Source organism: Capra hircus, chromosome 19, assembly GCF_001704415.2.
Source record: "Capra hircus breed San Clemente chromosome 19, ASM170441v1, whole genome shotgun sequence".
Lineage (NCBI taxonomy): Eukaryota > Metazoa > Chordata > Mammalia > Artiodactyla > Bovidae > Capra > Capra hircus.
In genome coordinates this window covers 46,564,464-46,591,039 of record NC_030826.1, presented here as the reverse complement: position 1 = coordinate 46,591,039, position 26,576 = coordinate 46,564,464, and the positions used below count along the sequence as shown (strand labels likewise).

General features: G+C 37.2%; 1 protein-coding gene across 4 annotated transcripts in view; it reads right to left on the bottom strand.

Moving 5' to 3' along the window:
• The window catches only part of TLK2 (tousled like kinase 2), a 123,103-nt gene that overhangs the window by 59,050 nt on the left and 37,477 nt on the right, over positions 1–26,576 (bottom strand). For 3 of the 4 annotated variants that reach the window (XM_018065313.1, XM_018065314.1, XM_018065311.1), the window contains exons 3-7: positions 17,746–17,817; positions 16,742–16,811; positions 15,692–15,735; positions 14,872–14,967; positions 4,787–4,954 (exon numbers count right to left, since the gene is read on the bottom strand). In XM_018065313.1, the coding sequence (XP_017920802.1) occupies positions 4,787–4,954; positions 14,872–14,967; positions 15,692–15,735; positions 16,742–16,811; positions 17,746–17,817 (450 nt within the window). The remainder of the gene's footprint in view (positions 1–4,786; positions 4,955–14,871; positions 14,968–15,691; positions 15,736–16,741; positions 16,812–17,745; positions 17,818–26,576) is intronic. The other variant, XM_018065312.1, reaches the window with a different exon arrangement.

The following is a 26,576-nucleotide window of genomic DNA, read 5'->3' as shown; positions in this document are numbered from 1 at the left end:
TATTTAAAATGGAAAATGAGTGAGTCTAGGGGGAAGGGCTTCTGGTGTGAATATTGTGTCCTAAGGAAAATAGCAAAGAAAGCACAGTATCCCTGCCCCCTACAACTGACAGAATGGAGGGATACGTGGAATACACTGCTTAAGAGTTTAAGAGTTACCCAGCAAAACAACGCCCTCCTTACTTCCATGTTTGTAAAGGAGCTGGTTTTTCTGCTGAGAGCTGACCAGATGCTTACACAGGGATAGCACTCACACACACACACACCAATGGAGGGCTATTTGGGAAGCAGTACAATGCCACTGCAGGGAAAAATCCATGCCAATAACTTATGCTAAAGCACTCTAATAGTATTTCATTCAACTAAAGCAAGATACATTTTTCAAGAAACCAACAGCACAAAGTGAAGATCCAACGTGAAAAAACAAAACCTGATCCAAGAGAAAACAGAGAATTCAATAAAAACAACTTAAAAAATAAAATATGTTCAAAGAGGGTTAAAAGGATACTGCATCTATAAAAATGAAAAAGCAGTAAAGAACATGAAAAATTAATATGACAAGATAGTTCAGTTCAGTCACTCAGTCGTGTCCGACTCTTTGCAACCTCATGAATCGCAGCACGCCAGGATGACAAGGTAAGTGCATTTTGTTATTTAGCTCGTCTATTCACTTTTTAGAATATTGATGACAAGATAAGAGTATCAATATTCTAAAAAGTGAATAGACGAGCTAAGTAACAAAATGCACAGAACTGAATACAGAAAATCTAAAAGACAATGTCAAGAAAATCTCCCAGAGGAAGAAACAAAGTCAAGTAGCATGAAAGAAAAGTTAAGCAACATGAACAGGAAGAGGCTTCAAAGCTATCTAACAGGCTTTAGGAGGAAAAGAGCAGAGGGAAAGAAAAATCTAAGAATACTAAAAGAAAGCTTCTCTGAGGTAAAAGGTTTTTTAAGACTAAAAAAAGGCTACGACATGACAAGGACAAGACAAATAGTGGACAGACCTCAAGAACAAAAAGATACCATATGATCATCTCAACAGATGTAGAGAAAGCATCGAGTACCCTTTCATGATGAACTCAATGAACTCAGAAAAGAAGGGAACTTTTTCAATACCAAAAAAGGCCATCTCTGAAAAACATTTGCAATAACATGAAAAAGAATAAACTCTTAGAAATAATTTGAACAAAACAAGGGCAAAATCTACACACCAAAAATTCCAAATTTTATTACTAATAAAAAGAAATTAAAGATACCTAAATAAATGGAAAGATATCTCATATTCATGGACTGGAAAACAATATTTTTATGAAGTCTACCCCCCCAAATTAGTCTGCAGAGTCAGCACAACTGCTATAAATTTCATCTGGTCTGTTTACAGAAACTGAAAAGCTGATCCTAAAATTCATATGGAAATACAAGGGATCCCACAGCCAAAAAAAAATCTGCTAACTACATTTCTAAAAATTAAAGCATTTAAGAACATCTTATATAATGTTAAAAGATGTAGCTTTTGAGGAAATAACAGACCTCATATATATATTTAAAAAAACCTTTTAGACCTTGACAACTATAACTGTCTCATTCAATCTAAACTAATTCAGTGACTAGGACTTTCTTCTCAGTGAATCCTATAAAATCACTCGGTTTTACGGTGCACAATAATGAAACAATCATAATATTCTAAATGCTCCTTAAATGTTTTCAGTTTTTAGAATAATTTATAAAGCAGAAACAATTCAATTATAGTTAAAATAACAAACTAAATATCACAAACAATGTAGTAATAACTAAAAAGCTGAAAGATGAAAAAGGAAGCTGGGTACATTAAAGATCTCTCACAATGGAGAATGTTGAGTACATAAAAGATAATCTGAAGTTAAAGTGGAATTCAGTACAAAATCTAAAACAAACTCTTAACAGTGGTTATCTCATGAATACAAAGGAAAGAATTTTACTCTTCTCTATCACTTCAATTATTCGTAGGTCATGCACATATACTACTTTCACAGTTTAGAAAATTATATGTTTATAATGTTGAAAATCAAATTTCCTATGTTGAAATACATAAAATTATGTAGCAATATGATTTTAAATGGGCTTCCCTTGTGGCTCAGCTGATAAAGAATCCGCCTGCAATGCAGGAGACCTGGATTCGATCCCTAGGTTGGGAAGAACCCCTGGAGAAGGGAAAGACTACCCACTCCAGTATTCTGGCCTAGAGAATGCCATGGACCTCCATGGGATCAAACATTCAAAGGATCAGACTCATAATATTCTGCCACCTATTTTTACTTATCAGTATTGATCTATCGGTCTTTCATTGCCAGCACATATACCTACTTTTTTTAATGAGGGCAATACTGCCCCACATTAATCTGCAGAGTCAGCACAACTGCTATAAATTCCATCTGGTCTGGTTTACAGAAACTGAAAAGTTGATCCTAAAATTCATATGGAAATGCAAGGGATTCCATGGCCAAAAAAAGTCTACAAACGACATAAAAGTCTATCTCACTTCACTGGTCAACTGTAGAGCATCCCATTGTATATACATACTACATTTTATTTAACTAGTCCTTATATGAAAGATGGCTTCATTAATTCATACAACATAAAGAGCAGATCCTGTTCCAGCGTTGGCGGTGCAGAAGTGAACAAAGTTAAGTCCTTGACCTGATGCAGCTTACATTTCAGTGGAGGGGAGTTAGGATGGGGGTGAGGAGTGAGACAAAGAAGTAAATTATAGCAGGTAAGCTGGTGATAAGGCTAAGAAGAAAAATTAGGGCACAGCAGCTATATAACGTTTGTGGGGAGCAGGAAGGAGTGCTATCTCATACAATACAGCCTTTCTAATAGGCTGTAGACTTAAGCAGAGACTAGAGAGAACCAAGGGGACAAGGCAAGGTGATATCTAGAGGAAGAATGTTAAGATAAAGGCCCTGAGGTGAGAGACAACAGGCAGTATTTCAAGAAGAAAGGCAGCCCATGAGGATGGAACTTGGTGAGGGAGGGAGGCAGTAGTAACCGATGTCAAAGTGGTGGGAAACAGGCCATGCAAGGCATTATGTGCCATTATAAACACTTGTGAGCAGGGGAGTGGCATGCCTGGACTTAAGCTCCAACGGGATCATTCTGATCTGCTGAGAACAAAGGCAGAGCTAACAGTTCAGGTAGGAGGCTGCCACCATGATCTCAGTGGGAGACGAGATTTGAGTGGTCATTGTTAAGGGCAGGAGAAGCGGCAGGATTCTGAATATATTTTGAAGGTAAAATAAGTAGACTTGCTGATGGATTCAGAATTAGGATATAAAATAAAGAGATAAGACTAGAATGACTCCAGGATTTTTGAACAATTGTAAGCTGAGAGCTGATAACTACTGAGATGTGGAAGAAATGGGGTTTGGAATGGGGGAACAAAGTGAAGAATTCAGCTTCGGTTGTGTTCAATTTTGTATGCCTATTAGACACAGACAACTGACTACATAGGTCCAGAATTCAGGGAAGGGCTCTGGGCTGCAGATGTAAATTTGGAAGTCTTCTGAGTATGGGTGATGATTGAAAGTAAGAAACTAAACGAGACTCTCCTTACTGAAAGATGGTATACAAGAGGACTGAAGACTGAGCCCCGGGGCACTCCAATATTTGGAGATCCAGGAAATGAAGAAGAATCAGAAAGGCAGAAGCAAAGAAAAGACCATGTGCTTAGAGAAGAAGGGACTGATCAACTGCAGCTAATGAATTATACTGAATAAGTTCTGAGAACTGATTGCCAGACTTAGCAACGTGGAGATAACAGGTATTCTTGTTAGAAGCTCCTCTGAAAAACTGTGGAAGGACACTGCTTCCAGATTTTCGCAATTTATAAACAATACAATAATCTTTGTGTAGTTCATGGGAATGGAATTTTGGGACCCAAGGATATATAAACCTAACACTGAGATATACTGCCAACTTGTACAATTGACTGTACCGATTTATACATACACATAGCACTGTATGTGTATCTAAACCACTACCTGTACCAAGAATCACCAAATTTACTAGTCCCTGTCAATTTGATGATATTTTATTTTGCATTTCTCTATATCTAAAGTTAACCAATTTTCCACATTTAGACATTTGTCCTTTTTTTCCCCCTAAAAATAGAAGGATAGGGCAATGGGGCTTTCTGTTGCTTTACTGCATCACTGAAAACAAGCAGGTCCTTGGAAGGGTAAAGAAACCAAGAAAAGCAACAACTTTTAAGTCAAACTGCATTTTAACTTGGCAAATAAACAAATGGGGTCAAACATTTATAATAATCAAATTCCTGTTCTTCAAGGAAGAAGAAGTAAGCTGAAAGGAACAAACAGGTAGCCAAATAGTCTTGGAAAAGCAACTGTGCTAATACTCTGAAGAAATGAGAGAAAGCAAGCATGCAGGCTGTCCAGATACCATAGAGGGGAAAATGACTAATAAGCGTTTATTTTATTAACTTGACTATTACTTCAAATAAGTGATGGTTGGAGTCTGGAGATTTTATTTTTAATTTGTAATGGAATTGAATCTGTATTTTCTGTTCTTTGTCAACCTAAGGTTGTGTTTTCCATCCCACAGGACACTCAGACTTTGATAAAGCAGTCTCTCTCAGTGCCTTGAGCCAAGCGGGGCCGAGCACAAGCACACATCTTTACAGGTAACACAGAGTTAGAAATCATCATCTCTCTACCAAAATCCTTACTCAAACTCCATCTCAGCTCCAGGAAAACAAGGATGTGCATAAACGCAGCCTCAGTACTCACTGAGACAAAAGTGAAGCAGAGGCCAGCTCCCCTCTGTGCCAGCTGCTCTGTGTCGAGTCGAGGTTTTGCCAGCATCACTGACATAAGCGTTGGCAGGGCAGACTGCTCCTCTGACACCTCCTTTGTAGCGCTGCCATCTAAACCATAGAGAGGCTGTTCTACTCGCCGCTGGAAAACATGAAAGAACACACACAAATTACATGACAAAGAAAACATCTGATACTGCCAAAACGTGCAACAGATTAAAACACAGTTATCAGATATAAGAAGGACTTAAAAAAAAAAACCCTCTGAAAACAAATATGGAGAGTACAGTAACATTATCACTGGATCTTAGTACATTTTAATGGTTCTATATTTACAGAACTCTGAATCTGCAGGTTACTTTGTAGAGTTCAACAAATAACTTCATTATACCCTCAATTCTACAAGGAAATGCTATTTCTAACCTCTAGGTTAATAAAGATTAAGGCATTTGGCCCCTACTTACTTCACTCTCTATTCTATTCTATTATCATATTATACCCATATGCAAAATATAAAATAAATACAAACATAAGAATAATATACCACAATTATGTATGGCTTATTAAATGTAAAATGTAAGGATAGTTCATTATTCTATCTACTAATGTAATTCACTACATTAATGTTGGTGTGGGAGGGCAGAGAATCAAGATTCTTTCCTTTAGATGCAAAAAGATTTGCACATTGTTGGGCAATACTTAAACTACAGGATTCCATTTATAATTCAACAGAGTATTTTTTCAGAAATAAACATAACTGTAATTAATGGTGCTATACTTGAGATACCTTCATTAAAATTAGGAACTAAACAGGGGTTAACACATTAATATCACAGTCATTCAACATTATCATAGAATTTTTAGCCAAAGTGATAAGGAAAACAATATGAGGTATAAACACTGGAAAATATCAAACATTAGAAAGTGTCAATTTTGGATGATATAACTATTCACAAAGGAAACCAAACAAATCAACTGAAAAACAACAAATAATAGTTTAGTAAGATGGCCAAATATAAAATAAATACACAAAAATCAATTAACTTCCCCATATATCAACAACTTGATTATAATCAGAACAAGCAGCATCAGGAAAAAATCAGATTCAAAATTATCTGTAAAATACTTAGAAGGAAACAATATGCAGATTACACGTAAAACAAAAACTATAGCTCACTGACAAACATAAAAGACAACCAACGTTAAATGGCAAAACACTATGCTCCTGAGTTCAAATTTTATATATGTCAAATCTCACTAAAAGCCAGTGCTTAGGGCTTTTTGTGTATTTTTGCTTCTGTTTTTGCAAGAAAAGGTGTTGTGGTAGTACAGCAATCGATCACCTAGATTCTCCTCTGCTCTTTGGGGAGATTGTTTCTATGGATTTTCACATTTTATTTCTGAGGTCCACTTGGAAAAATAATCAAAATTAGCCATGTAATTTTTGATAAAGGGTACCAGGGAAACTGACCAGCTATTAAAACTTACTGCAAAGCAACACTGGCCTCTCTGGTGGCTCAGTGTTTCCACCTGCCAGTGCAGGAGACAACCCTGGCTTGGGATGATCCCCTGAGAAGGAAATGACAACACACTCCAATATTCTTGCTTGGGAAACCCCATGGACATAGGAGAGCCCGGTGGGCTCCAGTACAATGCGGTTGCAAAGACTTGGACGTGACTTAGCGACTAAACAAGAAGAACAAAGCAACATTAACCAAATAAGCATAATACTGGTAAAGGAACAAGCAAGACTAATCAGTGGCAGAGAAAAATCAGAAAGAGCCCCATATAAAATGTATGTATAATCTGTGATTATACTGCATTTCTAATTAGTGGGAATTTTATTACAAAGATGATAGGATATGTACATAGATATTAGACAAAAGGAAAAGTACATTACTTCCTTATAGTATACATAAAAATTATAAGAAAATATAAACAAATGCTATTATGACTTTCTAGTGGTGAGGGCTTTTTAAACATAACATTAAAAACACAAACCATATAGGAACATCTAAGAATAAGACAAAACTAGTAATAAGTCATGAAGAGAAAAACATTGATAAGTTTGATCACTTCTAATTTTTTGACTTCTGAATGGTGCAAGCGGACATAAACAAGTTAAAAAACAAATTATAAAGAGGCAGAAAATATTCACACCATAAGTGACAATGAGCTAACAATCTTAATAAATAATGTGTTCCTACCCATCAGCAAGACAAAGCAAATGCTTGAATAAATAGGCAAAGGAACTGAATAAGCATTAAAAGAGAAATCCAAAAGGCCACTAAACATACGAAAAGATGTTTAATATCACTGATGAAGAAATGCAATTTAAAACAAGGTATTTTTCTCACTAGCAAAGACTATTATGTAAAATTCAGTATTAGAAGGATAGGAAGAAATTGGGACTCAAACTGCTGATGACCTGCTAGCAATTATGTGATGATTTTTCATTTTATTTATTTTAAACTGATGCATAGTTGATTTATAATGCTATGTTAGTTTCAGGTATACAGAAAAGTGATTCAGTTATATTTATGTAACTGAACACATATTTTCTTTCTCAGATTCTTTTCCTTTATAAGTTATTATAAAATATGAATACAGTTGCCTGTTCTATACAGTAAGTCCTTGTTGGTTATTATTTTATATATAGTAGTGTATATATTAATATGTTAATTTCAAACTCCTATACATCCACCCTTTCCCCTTTAAAACCGTAAGTTTGTTTTCTATGTCTGTGGGTCTATTTCTATTTTATAAATAAGTTTATTTGTATCATTTTTTAAGATTCCTATATAAGTGATTTTATATGGTATTTGCCTTTCTCTGTCTGGCTTGCTTCATTTAGTATGATAATCTCTAGGTCCATTCGTGTTGCTGCAAATGGCACCATTTCATTCTTTTTAATGGCTGAGTAATATTCCAGTGTATGTGTGTACACACACCACATCTTCTTTATCCATTTATGTGATGACATTTTTAAGTGTGCATATTCTTTGACTTGGGAACTAACCTTTGGAAATTTATCCAAAAAAAACAAATGCATAAGCACAGATGTACAAACAAGGATATTCATTATGGCATTACTAGAGAATACAAAATATTTAAGTCTATCGTCTAGATAAATTTATACAATGGAAATGAGGGAATCTGCTATATGAACATACATGTATACATATATGCCCACTAAACTCTTTAATAATAGCTCTTGTGGAAAGGACTTTATATTTTACCACTTCTGAATTATTGGACTTTCATAATCAGCATGTATCCCTTTATCAGGGAAAACTAACATTTTCACTTTAGAAAATACAAGTAAAACAGACTAATCAAAGTGATCTGGAAAAAAGAATTTATAGTTTTTTTTTTTTAATCTATGAGTAAACGCCACACCTCCTTAAAAACAACATTCTTATCCTATCCAATAAATTTAAATGTAGGCTCCAGAATACCTGTACTATTTAACAACAATAATCTCACTACCTGGCACACTGTTATCATTGAAGCTACAATATTAAAACAAATCATTCTGTCATACATTCAATAATTATTTGCCAAGGGCTTAAAAGATCTTTAAATATCTCTGGAAATACAGCAGGTTGGGATGTTTGTACCAACATTCCTTTAGAAAACAACTATAAAGACAGGACAAAATGTTTTTTTAAAAAGATATTAAAAGCATTGAAAAGCTGACAAAATAGTAGGGATTTGTCATGACAAAATCTAACGGAAATAAGGAACACAAAACAGGTAGTAAAAGAAGCATCAAAGTCACATTTGCCCTAAGAACACCCTAAGATCTTGACTTTCCAATCCCTGGGCACCATGTTGCCAAGTGGATAATCATAGGCCAAAGCCCATCCAGCTTAGGACGCTCAATATGAGCATCCTTCCCACTTTAAGCTGTACTTTCAAAGGGTTAAAACATCAGGGAAAAATGTAAGCCAGAAGAAATAGTTCTCCCGCCCTCCAGGACCTGCAACAGTTGCCTTGGCCATGCAGGGGGTGCCAGCTCTCCTGAGAAAAGTTAATACAATCCAAATCAATACTGCTTGTCTGGTTGAAAGAAACTATCTAGCAAGTCAAACAAACAGAGCAAGCCGCGAATTCACGAGTTTGTAGAGACTGGTAGACTCTCTAGACACTCGAGAGACGTAAACAAAAATTCTCCCTGGAGAGACATATCTTCATCTTAGACCTCAAAGAAATCTCACAAATAATTTTTCAAGTACAATGAGCAGCACACAGACAATCAAAGCGTAAAAGAAATAAAGACGTGAGCAACAACTAGGAAAAATGAGATATAGCAGAAACAGATTTTTTTAAAACTTCAAATACAAAAATTAACAGATTTAAAACAACTATGTCTACCAGATTACTCAAGAAATAAAAGACAGTCTGACTATATCTGCAGGGAACATAAAATAACAAAAAGTAAGAATCCAATGCAGCAAATCAGATACACCAAAACAGAGAATTTGAGAACTGAAAGGCAAGAAACTATCCAGAATGGAGCACAGAGACCAAAAGAAAAAGAAAAAAGAAATGAAGGGGCATGGTGATAAAGTGAGACAGTCTAACATGGTTCACTGAAATTTTACAGGAGAACGAAAAAGAGAACAGGACTGAGATAGAGACAATGGCTAATAACTATTCAGAAATGGTACAAGACAGCAACCCACAAATACCAGAAGCCCAACAAATTACATGGAAGAGAAATAAAAGGATGTCTCACAGCAAAACTGCACAACATCACAAAGTAAAGTAGCCTGGGGGTTGGGGGGAGAAGGGTAGGTGTGGGTAGGGGAAGCAAAGCAGTTTCTTTCAAAGAAATAACAAGTAAATGAAAACTATTTTCTCAGTTGTAACAAGGGGAACCAAAAAAATGGTAACAATACACCTAACTGTGTGTGTGGGAAAAAAAACAATCTAGATATATACACAGCATAAATATCTTTCAAGAATAAGGGCAAAATAAAGTTATTTCAGCAAACAAAAACCTGGAGAGTTAACCCCCAGCAGATAAATACTGTATTAAGGACTATGGAAGGCAGAAGTAGTCCACTCTTTCACTTCCACTTCTTCCCTGAAGTGGAAGGTGTGATGTGTAAAAAGGGAAGAAGTACAGAGAGAGAGGTAAATAAGTACATGGACAAATCTAAATGAACACTGACAGCATAATAATGTTCTATGAGAGAGAGATATATATATTTTAAGGCAAAATATAAACCTATACCACCACCACCAAGGCAGTAGCACAGAAATGGAATCAAAGTTATCATGTAACTAGGCTACTGTTAACATCAAACTCTGGCACATTAAAGACACCTGTGGTAACTTCTAAGAGAAACACCACACAGGATCTACCTACTAGTGGAGGAGAAAAGCATGAAATCATTTTTGAATACAAATGAAAACAAGAATTGAAGGAAACAGTAACATAGAACAGGCAAGAAATAGGCAACAACAGATGCATTAAAAGCCAGAATATTTAAAACATAAGGATTGTTTATTAATGTAAACAGAATAAATACTGAAGTTTAAAAAAGATTTTTTTTTTTGACCATGCCACACGGCTTGCAGGATCTTAATTCCCCAACCAGGGATCAAACCTAGGCCCCAGCAGTGAAAGTGCTGACTCCTAACCACTGGATCACTAGGTAATTCCCTTAAAAAAGATTTTAGACTGAATAAAGAAAAAAATTTCAACTATGTATTTGTCAGATATACTGAAAACATAAATGAAAAGCTGACAATATAAAAACAGAAATATTTACACTATGCAGTGGTTTGAATATACTAATATCAGATAAACTGCATTAAGAGCAAAAAGTATCAGGAGAAATAGAGAGAATCACTTAGTAATACATAAAGCAAAAATATAAATACAGGAAGAAACAAAGTAGACCCATAATCATGACAGTCATGATTACCTCTCTTAGTAATTGGCAGAACAAACAGCCAAAAGTCAGAATACAGAAGATTTAAACATGGTGATTAAATGCCATGATTAACAAAACTGTCATAATGATAACACTATAAAGAAAAGCAAATGATAATCACAAAAATTAGAACAGTGGTTGTTTCTAGAGTATTGGGAGGGAGTTGTGATCAGGGAAGGTTTCCAGGGTGCTGGAAATATTTTACTTTCTGACCTAAGTAATGATTAATGGAGTTAACTTCATAATGACTGCCTGGAAATATTTTTTTGTGAAGGACCAGACGGAAATATTTTAGGCTTTCCAGGCAACATAACTCTGTGACATATTCTTCTTTGTCTCTACAACTCAAAAAATCTAAAAATCATTCTCAGCCTGACAGTTGTAGGCTGTAGTTTACCAACTCCTGAACTCAGGCTCAGAGTTTGTGTACTTTTCTCTATTTAACAAAAAATATAGAAGAATCACGTAGGAGGGGAAAAAGCTAAAATAATTCTTTATCTGTTCTTCTGTTCTTCTCTTTCAACAAAGAGTCTTGAGTTCCCACTGTGTACCCAACACTGTTTTGGGTGTTAGAGACTAAACACGGAACAAGATCTCTCTTCTATGTCAAGGAGTGAGGGAAATAGTTAAAGTGATTACACCTTTATGTAACAAACAGTGTAAGAGATGGAAATAGTAGTAAATAAAACCAAGGTCCAGTTCTCTTGGGATTAACATTCTGGTGGAAGATGATGGGCAACAAACTAACTGTATAGTTAAAAATTAAGATATGTAAATTAAATAAAAATAAAATTATGCCACACAATGACGACAGTGAATGATCTAGAACACACAACATGGATGACTTTCACCAAAGTAATGTTGAATGAAAGAAACTAGACACCAGGGTACATTATATACTGTGTGATTCCTTTTATACACTGTATAAAAACAAAAAAAAACCTCATCTATGCTACTATTAGAAGTTAGGACAGTAGCTATCCCCAATTGCAGGGAGGGGGCTAATAAATGGAAGGGAACATAAGGGACTTTCTGGAGGGGCTGGTATTTTGTTTCTTGTACTAGTACAGTTGGTGAACATTCATTAAGCTGTAGATGTACATGTATACTCTTTTATATGTATAAATATGAATCAATAAAAATTTAAATATATATATCAAATTTTAAATACATATGCCAGATAGTAGTAACTAAGAATTAAAGCAGGATTAGGGGAAAGATTTACAAGGTGAGAGGGACTGTTATTCAAAGAAGTTGGCCAGGAGAGACCTCTCTTGACAAGGTCATTTTTGAGCAACAGTCTGATGAAGGACTTGCTCATCACGCTATTCTTGGAAGAAGAAATAGCAGGTACAAAGGCGCTGAAGTAGAGTGCTTCAGAGTGTTTACAGAACTTCCAGGAGGCCAGTGCGGCTTGAGTGGCATGAGGAAGAAGGGGAGCAGATGGAGTCAGATGATGTGGGGAGCAAAGATTATGTAGGAGCTTCTAGACCATGTAAGCCTAGAACAGTCTGGACAAGCCCCTGGCCAGTTCTGAATAGGATCTGACTTAAATTTTTCACAGAATCAAGTGAACAGAAAAGAGGGTGGATTTGGGTATTTTTTTAAAAGAAAACAGGATTTTGATGGATGAGATATGGGGCATGAAGTTATGACCTGAAAAACTGGACACAGTAAACTGTTATCTACAGGGACAGGGTAGACTGCAAAAAGAGCAATTTGTTGTGCTAGTGGATTTTTTAAAAATTATTTATCTATCTTTTCTGGCTGCTCTGGGTCTTCCTTGCTGTGTGCAGGCTTCTCACTGAGGCGGCTTCTCTTGTTGCAGAGCACGGGCTCTGGGGTGTGCAGGCTCAGCAGCTGTGGCGCACGGCCTTGGTTGCTCTGTGGCACGTGGAGTCTTCCCAGACCAGGGATCGAACCCATGCTCCCTGCACCGGCAGGCAGATTCCCAACCACTGGACCACCAGGGAAGTCCTACTTCCCTGGGAAAGATTGTTTTTTAAGCTACTCATTTAGTTATATAAACAGAAATGGCAAGGAGAGGTGCACATGTAATTTTCAGGGAAATCGATGTCCAAGTAAAGGGCTTGCCAGTTCTTGCCAGTTCATGCATCCTAAAAGGCAGATATGGATAAGAATACAAGTAACCTGGTAGAGCTGGCAGAGGCACATGGGAAAGCTCTCTTTTGATTGCTTCTATTTTTCTGGTAAAATAAAAAAGTAAAGTCATCAGTCGAGAGAGTAGAGGGGAAGGAATTGCTGCTGGAAGATTGCAGGAAATGACAAAAATACGAAATATTCATCTAGGAGGGTGAATTAACTATGGAAATATAATAGGACTGGCAGCAACTCAGAGGCTCATGAGGTTGGTGGTCACGAACTTAAAGTGAGATCAGCCAGCATGGGTATATGTGCTTTCCTCTAACCAGGCTGAACTGCTTAGATACAGGCAAGGAAAAAGTGGAAAATTAGATTTAATCAAAAAGTTTTTTTCAGGCAAGTACAATGGAGAGAGTGGGGAAAGGGAATCGAAGGATATACACAAATCAGTTAATTGTAACAATGAAGCACAGAATCTAAGATAGGAGGATAAAATGCAATGGAAAAAGGAAATTAAGGTTGGTTTCTATTTTAACAACCAAGACATACTTAGATTTGCACGATCATGAGGCCCAGCCACCATGCACAGAGGTGGCAGGACTGTCAGTGGATCACTTGAGTACCTCTCTCTTGTCTTCACTTAAGACCTGACTTAAATGGACACATGATAGATGGGTGGTCACATTACTGAAAACCAAACGAAAAAAAAAAACCTTTTTCAGGAAGAAAAGAGTAGTAAGACAACAAAATTCTACAAATCATATTTGTCCCAAATAGATTATTCTGTAATCCCATTTAACATTTTAAAACATGTAACTGGTTTAAAACAATAAAAATACAGATCTAAGTCTCCTCAAAAGTTAGCTAACAAACCTCAACCTAACGTATCTACACATTGAACATTTACAATATTTTTAAATATGGCAATGATGACAAAGTAATAGAAAAAATTTCAAGCTGAATACATTTTCCTAAGTGCTTTACTAATTATAATCACCCTAATAAACGCATGTTTTCATGAGACAGAAGAGGAAAGAAGGACATTTTTAAATAGTTTAACAATCCAGAGACTAAATTACTTAAGAAAAAAAGCGATATTAATCAAGTCTGCTGAGGCAGAGAAAAGCAACTTTCCGAAACAGAGACCTAGGATGAAAACTTCTGGTCTTCCTTTTCCCTAAGATCTCACAGCAATACCTGAGGCATCAAGGGACATAATACACTCTTATGTACAGGGTTCTCATATGGTATCAACAAATCAGCCAAAGGCACTTGAGGGAACTGACATAAAATCCTACATGAGCTGGTTCAGGGATTCTCAACTTTGGCACTAGTACCATTCTGGACTGGATCATTCTTTGTTGTGGGCGCCTATCCTGTGCGTGGCAGGATGTACACCAGCATCCCTGGCCTCTTCCCAGCAGATGCCTATGGCATCATTCTATCTACCCTCTAGTTCTGACCAAAAATTACTTCAACATTGCCAAATGTCCCCTGAGGGGATAAACTACCCCGGCCTGAGAACCACTAACTTGGCTGTGATGTTTTTATAGAGTTTCAGATCTCACTCACAGGCAGAGAACAAACCTATCCCAAACCTGTGCAGCATTAGCGTGTCTACTACATCACTGAGCAAGCCATACAATTAATTCAAATACCAGGAGCTGATCAAAATTTTTTGAAAGGAATTAAACTACAGGAATATGTATGTCCAGCCAGGATAAAAACCTAATGTTTGGACAGGAACCCCCTTTCTTGACAGAACAATGAGCTGCAGGCCTAGAAGTAATCGATTTATACCGGGAGAACAGGATCAGCTCTTATAAAATGTAAGCTGACTGATACAGATTTGAATCTAAGTTAAGTGATTCACAGGTAATGCTATGAACGTTTCTCCTTAAGACTTCACCCCCCTTGGGTAATTAATGGAAGAGAAACTTTGCTTGAGTGTTCCTGGGCTTCTTGGTCTCCTACAACAGGTGTCACATTTCTCCAGGTGAATGCTTACCGGTAAGGGATTGGATAAGGAATGTTGCGGTGAGGATCGTGCAACTGGTGGAACACTTCTGCCAGGGCTGGTTCCTGGCCCGCTTCCCCCAGCAAACTGGCCAACAGGGAAAAATGGATATGAATAATTCACAACAGTACTATGCTTCAGATAAGGAGAGTAAAAGATTAATACACAAACAGGTCTTAATCATATATGGTCCCTTTAAGTCTACACATTTTATTCTAGAGAAAATGCCATGTAAGTCAAATTCTGCTATCTTTTCAATGAGATTTTAACAAGAAGCTCCAGCAGAAATGTACCAAGACATAAGAAAAACATGGCTAGAAACCTGAAGGTACACATGTTTTGAAAAGACATAAGAGAAGAATGTTTTCCCTTCTTGTCTCAAAATACATGAAGCAGGAATACAGTGTATGTTAGTGTCCCCTTCAGCAACCACTAAGGATAGGCTGGTGAGCTCACTGCAGGTTCCACTGGACTACAGGCAGAGGACAAAAGAAGAGTCCAAGTCATTCCACTTCAACCTTTCTAAGACACAAAACCTAGTCTGGCCAAGAAAACAATCACCTCATTTGTGAATTTTTATATCATCACAGACAAGACACATCGTGAACAAATTTAAATTTAGGAAGTCAGCAGCTGTTTCCTCTTATAGAGATGGAGCAACATCAGGCTGATGAAGGTGGGGAGGAAGGGGAGGAGAGCACAGTAAAGGCAATATATTCCTTTCTAAAGCTTTAAATGAATGAAAGGATTTAGGTTCTTTTTTTTTTTTTTTAAGTCACTATAGATTTCTTTTTCCAAAAATTTAACTTACCTCAAAGTAATCACTAATTTTATGTCCCCTAGGAGTGCCTTTCCCTGAAAATAAAACCAAAGTAAGTATAGTTTTTCCAGTAACACAAGTAAACCATCATTTGCTAAAGTGTATTATATATTCAATGACTGCCTATGCTGTTACCAATTCAAATGTCAACTTTACTTTTAACAAATAAGCCAAAATACCTGTTTCCTAAGAACAGAAGACAGTTTCCACCACAAAATAAAACACTGAAATAAGCAGTGAAAGAAAGAACTTTTCATAGCTTGCTTTCCTTTAAGATTCACTATGCTTTCTTTTACAAGTACACTAACAAAGCTTATGCCACAACTGTGAATCAAAATAAAACTAAACTATAAACTATACTCCCAACTAAGAGGATAAAAAAATTCAAAAAAAATTCATCAGAGCTTAATGGTTTATTCTATTTCACAAGTAAATTTATGTGACCTTGTTACTTTGGGAAAATTTTCTCCCACAAAAGTAAAAAATGATTTGCAGATTAAAAGATACAAAATGGGGGGAGGGGCCCTTTCGTTTCTTGGAAGCTCTTCCATTTCATTTATTCTTTCTTTAATTATTTAAAGAAATCTGGCATTATGACCATCATACTCGCAGATTTATTCCACTGGGCGCCAATTATTCAACTGAGTAACTGACATGGAAGAAGGGTATGTAAAAGGACAGCCATGTACATGCAACCATTTCTGCTTGCCGATTATTAACAAACCACTGATCTAGTGCAAGACATAGTTAAAACTGCTATGCAATCTCTTTTCTGTACAATAAATGCTTATTCTGAAGACAAATCCATGGCGAGAAGACTATTAACTTACAACAGGGAAAACTAGAGTCCCCATAGAACTGACACTGTTTTGTCAAGTGTGTATCGAATGGCAAGTCTATAATAAATAGCCGGATACTCCCTTAAGGAATGCAAATCTCCACTGTTAGGAATCCCTGTACACAAACTAATTAGTGTGAGCTGGAAGTTTTATACTAAGTACATAAGAATTTACATTTTTACTGGTGTGAAATTATTACTACCTTGGCTAGTTTCATATGGTTCAGCTTTTCTTTTCCGGTTTCGCTGGTCATTCTGTTTTTTCTCAGGAGTCTGTTAAATACCATATACATCACAATTAGCATTTTGTTAAATTTTTCATGTTATGAAAATTAGAGTGTACATTAAAAATATAAAATTTATAAGGAGAATTAACTGGCTCACAAGTCCTAAACGAGTGTCCTACTCTTAGAGCAGGGTCATAGAAAGAATATAAGATCTGAAATCAAACCATTTATACAATTTTTGGCCAAGTGCTTAAAATATCAGAGCTTTAATTTACTTATCTGTAAATCAGGGTTGCTGCAAAAGCTTAAATGAGCTATTTTATAAAGCACAAATGTAGTACAAGCATCTAGCATAAGGTAGGCTCTCAAATAGCAGCTGTTACAATATTTTTTTCTTTTCGAGGCCACGCCATGCAACTTGTGGGATAGTTGTTCCCTGATCAGGGATTGAAAATCCAGACACCAGCAGTGAAAGCGCTGAGTCCTAATCATTGGACCACCAGGGAATCCCAATATTTCTACTTTAAAAAAAATCTAAATTTTTTTTCCAAAAAGGAAACATCTACATGATCAGTCAACTGACTATTCTATTCAAAGTCTTATCTAAGTGCAAAGTAAGCGGTTATATATTCAGCTAGGTTATTTGCCTTTAAAAAATAAATAACTTCAAATTTTGTTACTGTAGTCTTTCAGGCCACAATGACTCACTCTGGTGAAGTACTAAGAAGTGCTAAAATTCAAGGACACCTAGACTAATTCAGCTACAACTGCAAATTTCTACCTTTTATTCATTACTATGATTACAGTGATAAAAACCCATCAGGGCCACATGGCAACTGTGCAGACACAAAGAGCACACAACTCTAAGGGGAATCATTCACACAAACCCTAACAGGACCCCAGAGTCTGCAGTGCTATGGTTTAACCCAGATCTTAAGTGTGGGAATATGAGAAGTCTTGCGATGGATGTGGCTTCTTACCTCTACTTCTTTATCACTCAAGGACCCCACGCTGCACAAGCTCTGGTTGGAAGACTCACTATTGAGTGGCCCCTGAAAAGAAAAAAACAAAAAGGAATCAAAAGAAACTAAGATGACAGGAAAAATGAGGAAGAAGCCATGTGATTGTGATATCTAGGTCAAGTCAAAGAAACCAAGAAGTAACTGCAACACCTCTGAGCCAGCTTGAAAAGAACTCCATCCATCATATAGTAGAGGGCACTCATGTTAAAATTCTCTACCTAATGTTGTTTTCATTTCCTTTATAAACTCTGAACTCTTGTGCAAACTTTCCCCTTCTAGAGTACTTCCACATGGAGCAAGTTCATTCTTTAAGGAAAACAAGCAAGGGAAAAACGATTCTCGTGATTCCTGTATTTTACAGTCACTATCTGAAAGTTATGTTAAGGGTATGCCAAGGGTTCCTCATGAGGGGGTGGTCAGAGACCATAATGAAGCAAACACTTTTTCAAATCATGCTTTAAAGAGACTGCCAGCTCAAAAAAGTTATAAAAGACTGACCTCTAAGCCTAACAGTGTGCGGATCTCTGCTAGCCTGCTGCTCAGAGAAACTGATGAAAATTATTTTTTAAAACCACCATTCAAAGCCTCTGACAATGGTCCCTAAGGGCAAAGAACTAATGAAGAAACAACCATTCAATAAAATCCACGAAAATTTAGCCTGCAAGGTGACAGTCTGTGGTACCTGAACTAAGATCACGCTTTTCTTCCCATACCCCACCCTCCCGTCTCAGCAGGATTCCAGACTGCTGCAGGCAAGAGCACAAGCCCCCTCCTTCCCACAGCTCTTAGTCAAGGGCTTCCTTCCTGAGAGGAACAGAACTTCAGGCTTCTCATTTCGTCCCCAGCACTCTGTCACTGAAGCTACGTCCCAGCCAAGTACATCAAAGACAGGAAGCTGCCATCTGCCTAACAATGACTTGTGGAAGGGAGGCTCTGCCTTAGCTTCGTACACTGAGAATACTGGGACTCCAACAGGCCTCTCGCTCAGCTCATAAGGTAGTGGTTCCACATCACGAGAGACAAGCTGCTTGCTGTGTGCACCCCATCTATACCTCTGCTCCTGGTATTCAGTTCCTAGAGGCTGAATGTCACTCACAGAAAAGTGTTACTCATTGTCCCCACCCCCAACACCAGAACCCTGGCTTAGATATTTTGCTGGGGGTAAAACGTTGGAATATACAGTACCAAATCTCTTCCCAAAGGACCTGACTTCATTCTCAACAGAGTGTGGACAAGTTTAAATCTACAAATATTCAATGGAGACTGTGGCAAAAGGCAAGTGGGAAAATAGTTGTGTAATGAAGATACAGCCTAGACTGTAGGTCAGTTAGTTAGAAAGAGAGAACCAAGGAATAAAGCCCCACCAGGGAGGAGTCATCCTGCAGTCAGAACGAATGGCAAACATTCATCAAACAGGTATGATTAAATCAAATCCCTTACAATTATACAGTGGAAGTGAGAAATAGATTCAAGGGATTAGATCTGATAGAGTGCCTGATGAACTGTGGATGGAGGTTCGTGACACTGTACAGGAAACAGGGATCAAGACCATCCCCATGGAAAAGAAATGCAAAAAAGCAAAATGGCTGTCTGAGGAGGCCTTACAAATAGCTATGAAAAGAAGAGAGGCGAGAAACAAAGGAGAAAAGGAAAGATATACCCATTTGAATGCAAAGTTCCAAAGAACAGCAAGGAGAGAAAGACTTCCTTAGCGATCAGTGCAAAGAAATACAGAAAACAATAGAATGGGAAAGACAAGATTTCTTTAAGAAAATTAGAAATACCAAGGGAACATTTTACGCAAAGATAGGCTCAATAAAGGACAGCAATGGTATGGACCTAACAGAAGCAAAAATTATTAAGAGGAGGTGGCAGGAATACACAGAAGAACTATACAAAAAAGATCTTCAAGACCCAGATAATCACAATGGTGTGATCACTCACCTAGAGCCAGACATCCTGGAATGTGAAGTCAAGCGGGCCTTAGGAAGCATCACTATGAACAAAGCTAGTGGAGGTGATGGAATTCCAGAGGAGCTCTCTCAAATCCTGAAAGATGATGCTGTGAAAGTGCTGCACTCAATATGCCAGCTAATTTGGAAAACTCAGCAGTGGCCACAGGACTGGAGAAGGTCAGTTTTCATCCCAATCCCAAACAAAGGCAATGCCAAAAATGCTCAAACTACCGCACAATTGCACTCATCTCACATGCTAGTAAAGTAATGCTCAAAATTCTCCAAGCCAGGCTTCAAGAGTACGTGAACCGTGAACTTCCAGATGTTCAAGCTGGTTTTAGAAAAGGCAGAGGAACCAGAGATCAAATTGCCAACATCTGCTGGATCATCAAAAAAGCAAGAGAGTTCCAGAAAAAACATCTATTTCTGCTTTATTGACTATGCCAAAGACTTTGACTGTGTGGATTACCACAAACTGTGGAAAATTCTTAAGGAGATGGGAATACCAGACCACCTGACCTGCCTCTTGAGAAATCTGTATGTAGATCAGGAAGCAACAGTTAGAACTGGACATGGAACAAGAGACTGGTTCCAAATAGGAAAGGAGTACATCAAGGCTATATATTGTTACCCTGCTTATTTAACTTATATGCAGAGTACATTATGAGAAACGCTGGGCTGGATGAAGCACAAGCTGGAATCAAGATTGCCGGGAGAAATATCAATAACCTCAGATATGCAGATGACAACACCCTTATGGCAGAAAGCGAACTAAAGAGCCACTTGATGAAAGGACAGTGAAAAAGTTGGCTTAAAGCCTAACATTCAGAAAAGTAAGATCATGGCATCTGGTCTCATCACTTCAGGGCAAATAGATGGGGAAGCAGCGGACACAGTGGCTGACTTTATTTTTCTGGGATCCAAAATCACTGCAGATGGTAACTGAAGCCATGAAATTAAAAGACGCTTACTCCTTGGGAGGAAAGTTATGACCAACCTAGATAGCACATTGAAAAGCAGAGACATTACTTTGCCAACAAAGGTCTGTTTAGTCAAAGCTATGGTTTTTCCAGTGGTCATGTATGGATGTGAGAGCTGCACTATAAAGAAAGCTGAGCACCGAAGAATTGATGCTTTTGAACTGTGGTGCTGGAGAACACTCTTGAGAGTCCCTTGGACTGCAAGGAGATCCAACCAGTCCATCCCAAAGGAAATTAGTCCTGAATATTCAATGGAAGGACTGATGTTGAAGCTGTAACTCCAATACTTTGGCCACCTGATGCGAAGAGCTGACTCATTTGAAAAGACCCTGATGCTGGGAAAGATTGAAGGCGAGAGAAGAAGGGGACGACAGAGGATGAGATGGCTGGATGGCATCACCAGCTCAAAGGACATCAGTTTGAGTGAACTCCGGGAGTATGTGATGGACAGGGAGGCCTGGAGTGCTGCAGTCCATAGGGTCGGACACAACTGAGTGACTGAATTGAACTGAACTGAGAGGGGCACAAGAGAAGAAGTGAACTGACAGAAGAAATAATTAGCAAACTGGAAGACAGGTCAAAAGAGATTATGCAAGCTGAAAAATAAACAAACAATAAAAAAAAAGAAGAAGAAAAATGAACAGAGCTTCAAAGAAATGTGGAATATTGTTAAGTACATCACCATGTACATAATTGGGATACCCAAAGGAGAGGAGAGCAAGAAAGGAGCAGAAAAAACTTTTTGAAGAAATTGTCTGAAATTTTCTCAAATTATTAAAAAATAATAATAATAACTTACTGATACAAGAAGCTTGAAAAACTCCAAGCAGGACAAACACAAAAGGCCTCATAAACAAACATACTATAGGAAAAATACTCGAAGGAAGGTAAAGAAAAAGAGAAAATCTTGAAAGCAGAAATGTAACACATTACTTACAAGGGAATCCAAGTAAGATTAACAGCTGATTTCTGAGCAAAAACAATCACAGCCAAAAGGCAGCAGGATAATATATTCAAAGTGCGAGTTCGGAGGCAGGGAGTGTTGGGTCAACCAACACTCATACATTGAGCCAAGTGTTCTTCCAAAATGAAAGCAAAGGAAGGAGTTCTTAGATAAATAAAAGAGAAAGTTCATCAACCCAACAAAAGGGCAACTACAAACAAACCCTACAGTTCACATCATGATTAGCAGTTAAACACTGGAAGCTTTCTCCTAAGACCCAAACCAAGGCAAGGATGTTTGTTCTCACCCACATATTCAACACTATACTAGAAGTTCTAGGCAGGCAATTATACCTCCCCCTCAAAAAAAGTAATAATAATTAATAAAAATAAATAAGGCATTCAGATTGAAAAGGAAGAATTAAAACTATGCTATTCCCAGAAGATATACTATAAAACCAAAAAGGATCCACTAAAATACTACCTAAACTAACAAGCTCATAAAGATTGTAGGATATAAGATCAATATACAAAAATCTGTTTTACAATTTATATAATCCTACAATGAATAATTTGAAATGAAATTAAGAAAACAATTCACATTAGCATCAAAGAGAATAAACTACCTAGATATAAACAAAAGAAATAAAAACATACTCTAAAAACTACCTAAAAAACTACTGCAAGAAATTAAAGATCTAAATAAATGAAAAAACATCCCATGTTCATGAACTGGAATACTTAACACTGTCAGGATAGCAGTTCTCTCTCAGCTGATTACTATAGATTCAGTGGAATCCCCAGTAGAAATCCAGCTGACTTCTTTGTAGAAACTGACAAGCTGATTCTAAAATTCATAGAGAATGGGGACTTTCTGGGAAGTCCAGTAGTTAAGACTCCATACTTCCACTACAAGGGACACAGATTCCACCCCTGGTCAGGGAACTAAGATTCTACATGCTGTGTTGTGTGGCTCCCACCCTCAAAAAAAAAAAAAAGAAAAGGAATTATAAAGGACCAAAAGAACCCTGAAAAAGAAGGTGACTTTTTCCTGACTTCCAAGACTTACTACAAACGAAACTAATCAAGACAGTGTAGCACTGACATCAAGATGGACCAATGGAAAAGAACTGAGAGCTCAGAGAGAAATCCATAATCTATGGCCAAATGATTATTGACAAAGGCGCCAACACCATTCAATAGGGGAAAGAAGAGCCGTTTGAACAAAGGGTGCTGAGACAACCGGATAGCCACAGGCAAAACAATGAGGATAAACTCCTACTTCACACCATATAAAAATTAACTCAAAATGGTTCAAGAACTGAAACCAATAGCTAAAACCACACAATTCTTAGATGAAAGGGGTAAATCTTCACAACCTCAACTGAGCAAAGAATTCTTAGACATGACACTTAAAGTGCCGACAACAAAAGAAAAAAAAAAAGATACATTAGACTTTTTAAAAATTAAAAATGTTTGTGGGGCTTCCCAGGTGGCACTAGTGGTAAAGAACCCGCCTGCTGACTCCAGTATTCTTGCCTGGAGAATTTCATGGACAGAGGAGCCCAGTGGGTTACAGTCCACAGGGTCACAGAGTCAGACACGACTGAAGGGGCTGAGCACACATGGTTGAAAGGACACTATTAACAAAGACAACCTACAAAATGGAAGATATTTGCAAATCATATATTTGAAAAGGTACTGGCATGCTATATAAAGAACTCTTATAGTTCAGAAATAAAGACAGATAATCCAATATAAAATGGGCAAAAGGTCTAAACAGACATTTCTCCAAAGATGAGATACAAATGACAATAAGCACATGAAGAGAAGCTCGACATCATTAGCCAATGGGGAAATAAAAATCAAAACCAAAATGTGGTACCCCTTCACACCTACCAGGATGGACAGATTCACAAGGACAATAAGAAGTGCTGGCAATAATATGGAGAAACTGGAACCCACAAACACTGCTGGTAGCAACATAAAATGGTGCAGTTGCTTTCAAAAGCAGTTTGGCAGTTACTCAATTAAACACAGTTACATATGACCCAGAATGCTACCCCTAGAAACATATTGAAGAGAAATAAAAACATGTACACCCACAGACTTGGACACAAATTTTCACAGCAGCATTACTGACAAAAGTCAAAAGGTGAAAACAATCCAGATATCCATCAACTAATAAATGGATACATGAAATATGATATCTCCATACAATGGAATATTATTTGACCATAAAATGGAATCGAGAACTGATACATGCTATAGTATAAATGAACCTTGGAAACATTTTGCTGAGTTAAAGAAGCCAGTTACAACAGACCAAATGTCAAATGATTCTGCTCATGTGAAAACTCAGAACAGGGAAATCTAAGACAGAAAGCAAAGCATAGTTGCTTAGGGGAAGGGTTGAGGGACACAGGGTGCTATCTAAAGGGTATGGGATTTCTTTTTGAGGTGATAAAAATATTCTAAAGCTGACTCTGTTGATGGTTGTACTTATCTCTAAATATATTAAAAACCAATGAACTCTGCAATTTAAATGGGTGAACTGTATGGCATATGAATAACATCTCAATAAGGCTATATAAAAAAATAAGTTACTAGGCTTAGAGTCAATTTACATTCATTTTAGGGTATTCTTTTCACTGTATCCTTAAAGTATTATTTTTAAATTGTAATCAACACAATATATCAGAGAGCTTCATAGTGAGATGCTTGTAAAACTGCAAAGAAAAAAAAAATAAAAGGAAACTAGGAAGAAGAAATAAAATCAAGTATTCCCAGTGACATAAATCAATCAAGGACTTATTCCTTTAATGATATAATAGAGTTCCATGATGTTTTATAAAAACTTTACTTAAGAATTCTATAATAATTTAAATTGAATCTTTCTATGCCTAAATGTTAAAAATATTCTGTTTATGAATTATCTTTATTATAACTTTCAAGAAGTATTTTACGTCCCTTGGATAGTAATAAAATCATATACTATTAACATTATTTTAACCATTCATTTTACCCACCAACTATCTCTCACTTTCAAAAGGCAATGGCAAATGGGTTGAACATAGGCAAAAGAGAACTGAAAAACCTGTTTTTTAGCAATTATGATATGAACTGTAAAGTGTACGTAACAGTGGTGTACACTGTAGTGTTTGAAATATCAAAGCAATAGGCACAAGGATCCTTGTGGTTCCTGGAGTATGTGCAGCTACCCAAAAGAAAAACAGGATTAAGAATCATTAAATCCTCCCTTTCCTTGTCCTTTTCTAAAGCACAGCATCCTAAATTATTATAAAATCATTAGATTAAATTTAATTAGCAGGGATAAATGACACACATTCCCTGTTCTAAAACAGCTTACTGTCTAGTAAGAGAGCTAACCAAAGGCTTTCAAGCAAACAATGTTATCTTTCAAAAATGCAGCTATCATTAAAAACCCAACAAAAAAGGCAGGAAAAAACTGAACTAAACTAGAAAAGGATAAAAAGGCATGACAAAATTCATTGTATGATCCTTGATTTGACCATGGATTGTAAAACAAAGCAAAAGCAAAACCAAACAAAGGACATTATTGGGACAAAAGCAGAAGTTGAATATGGACTATATAATGGATAATTAAGTTCCAATCTATTATTATCTGCCCCTCAATTGTAAACTCTCTCATTTGTTGTATCTTTTTACTAAGGTGCTTTATGAGTTTTGTGTGAGTACATAAACAGCTTTGAGGGCATCCTCCACATTCAGGGGTTAAGGGGCAATCAATCCCAAGGGAATTTTAATGGTCACCTCTGCTAATGCCTTACAACATTCACCAGTTCTAAATATATTAATACATTAGTTTTCTGGCCCAGGATTTCCACACAAAGCTGGAGTTCCCATTTCTTGTGGCTTTTAACAGCCACAAGCCAAAGTTAAACAGTTCTCTTCCATCCTGTGTCCTGGACTGGTGGACAGTTTTATTAGTCCTAATTCATAGACAAGTATGCTCCTTCCCAATCCCCAGCTTTAGACAGTTCCAGTTCAAGCCTCTGGCCTCAATTATTATCCCTAGGGAAACACTAAGCCTAAAGACATAAAAGCTTATGGGTTACTAAAGTTTAACTCTCATTCACCACTGTGACATCTTCGTCTTCATCTCCCAAGTTAGAATAACTAGGATTCAATTTTTCCTATTTTTCTCATACTGCTGACATTCAGGAATTATATAATTTTCATATATTTCATTTAGCCAATTACTGAGTTGTTATTCATCCTAATCATCTGTTTGTTCCTCTTGACTTCCTTATCTAGATATAAATCATAGTAGTTATAAATAATAAGTTTATGTATTCCTGGTGGCTCAGAGGGTAAAGCGTCTGCACGCAATGCAGGAGACCTGAGTTTGATCCCTGGGTTGGGAAGATCCCTTGGAGAAGGGAACAGCTACCCACTCCAGTATTCTTGTCTGGAAAAATCCCATGGACGGAGAAGCCTGGTAGCCATAGTCCATGGGGTTGCAAAGAGTCAGACATGACTGAGCAACTTCACTTTCACTTTTCCACAATTTATACCTCTTGTTTCTCAGTTTACTGCTTTGAATAAAACAACATAAATAATCACCATAAAGAACACTGTTGGGCTTCCCTGGTGGCACAATGGTAAAGAATCCACCCACCAACGCAGGAGACACAGGTTTGGTCAATGATCCAGCAAGATCTCACACGCCGAAGAGCAACTGAGCCTGTGCACCACAACTATTGAGCCTATACTCTAGAGCTTGGGAGCCACAACTACTGACCCCACGTGCTGCGACTACTGAAGCCCACATGCCTTAGAGCCTGTGTTCCACAAGAGAAGACAATGCAACAAGAAGCCCATGCACCACAACTAGAAAGTAGCCCCTGCACACTGCAACTAGAGGAAA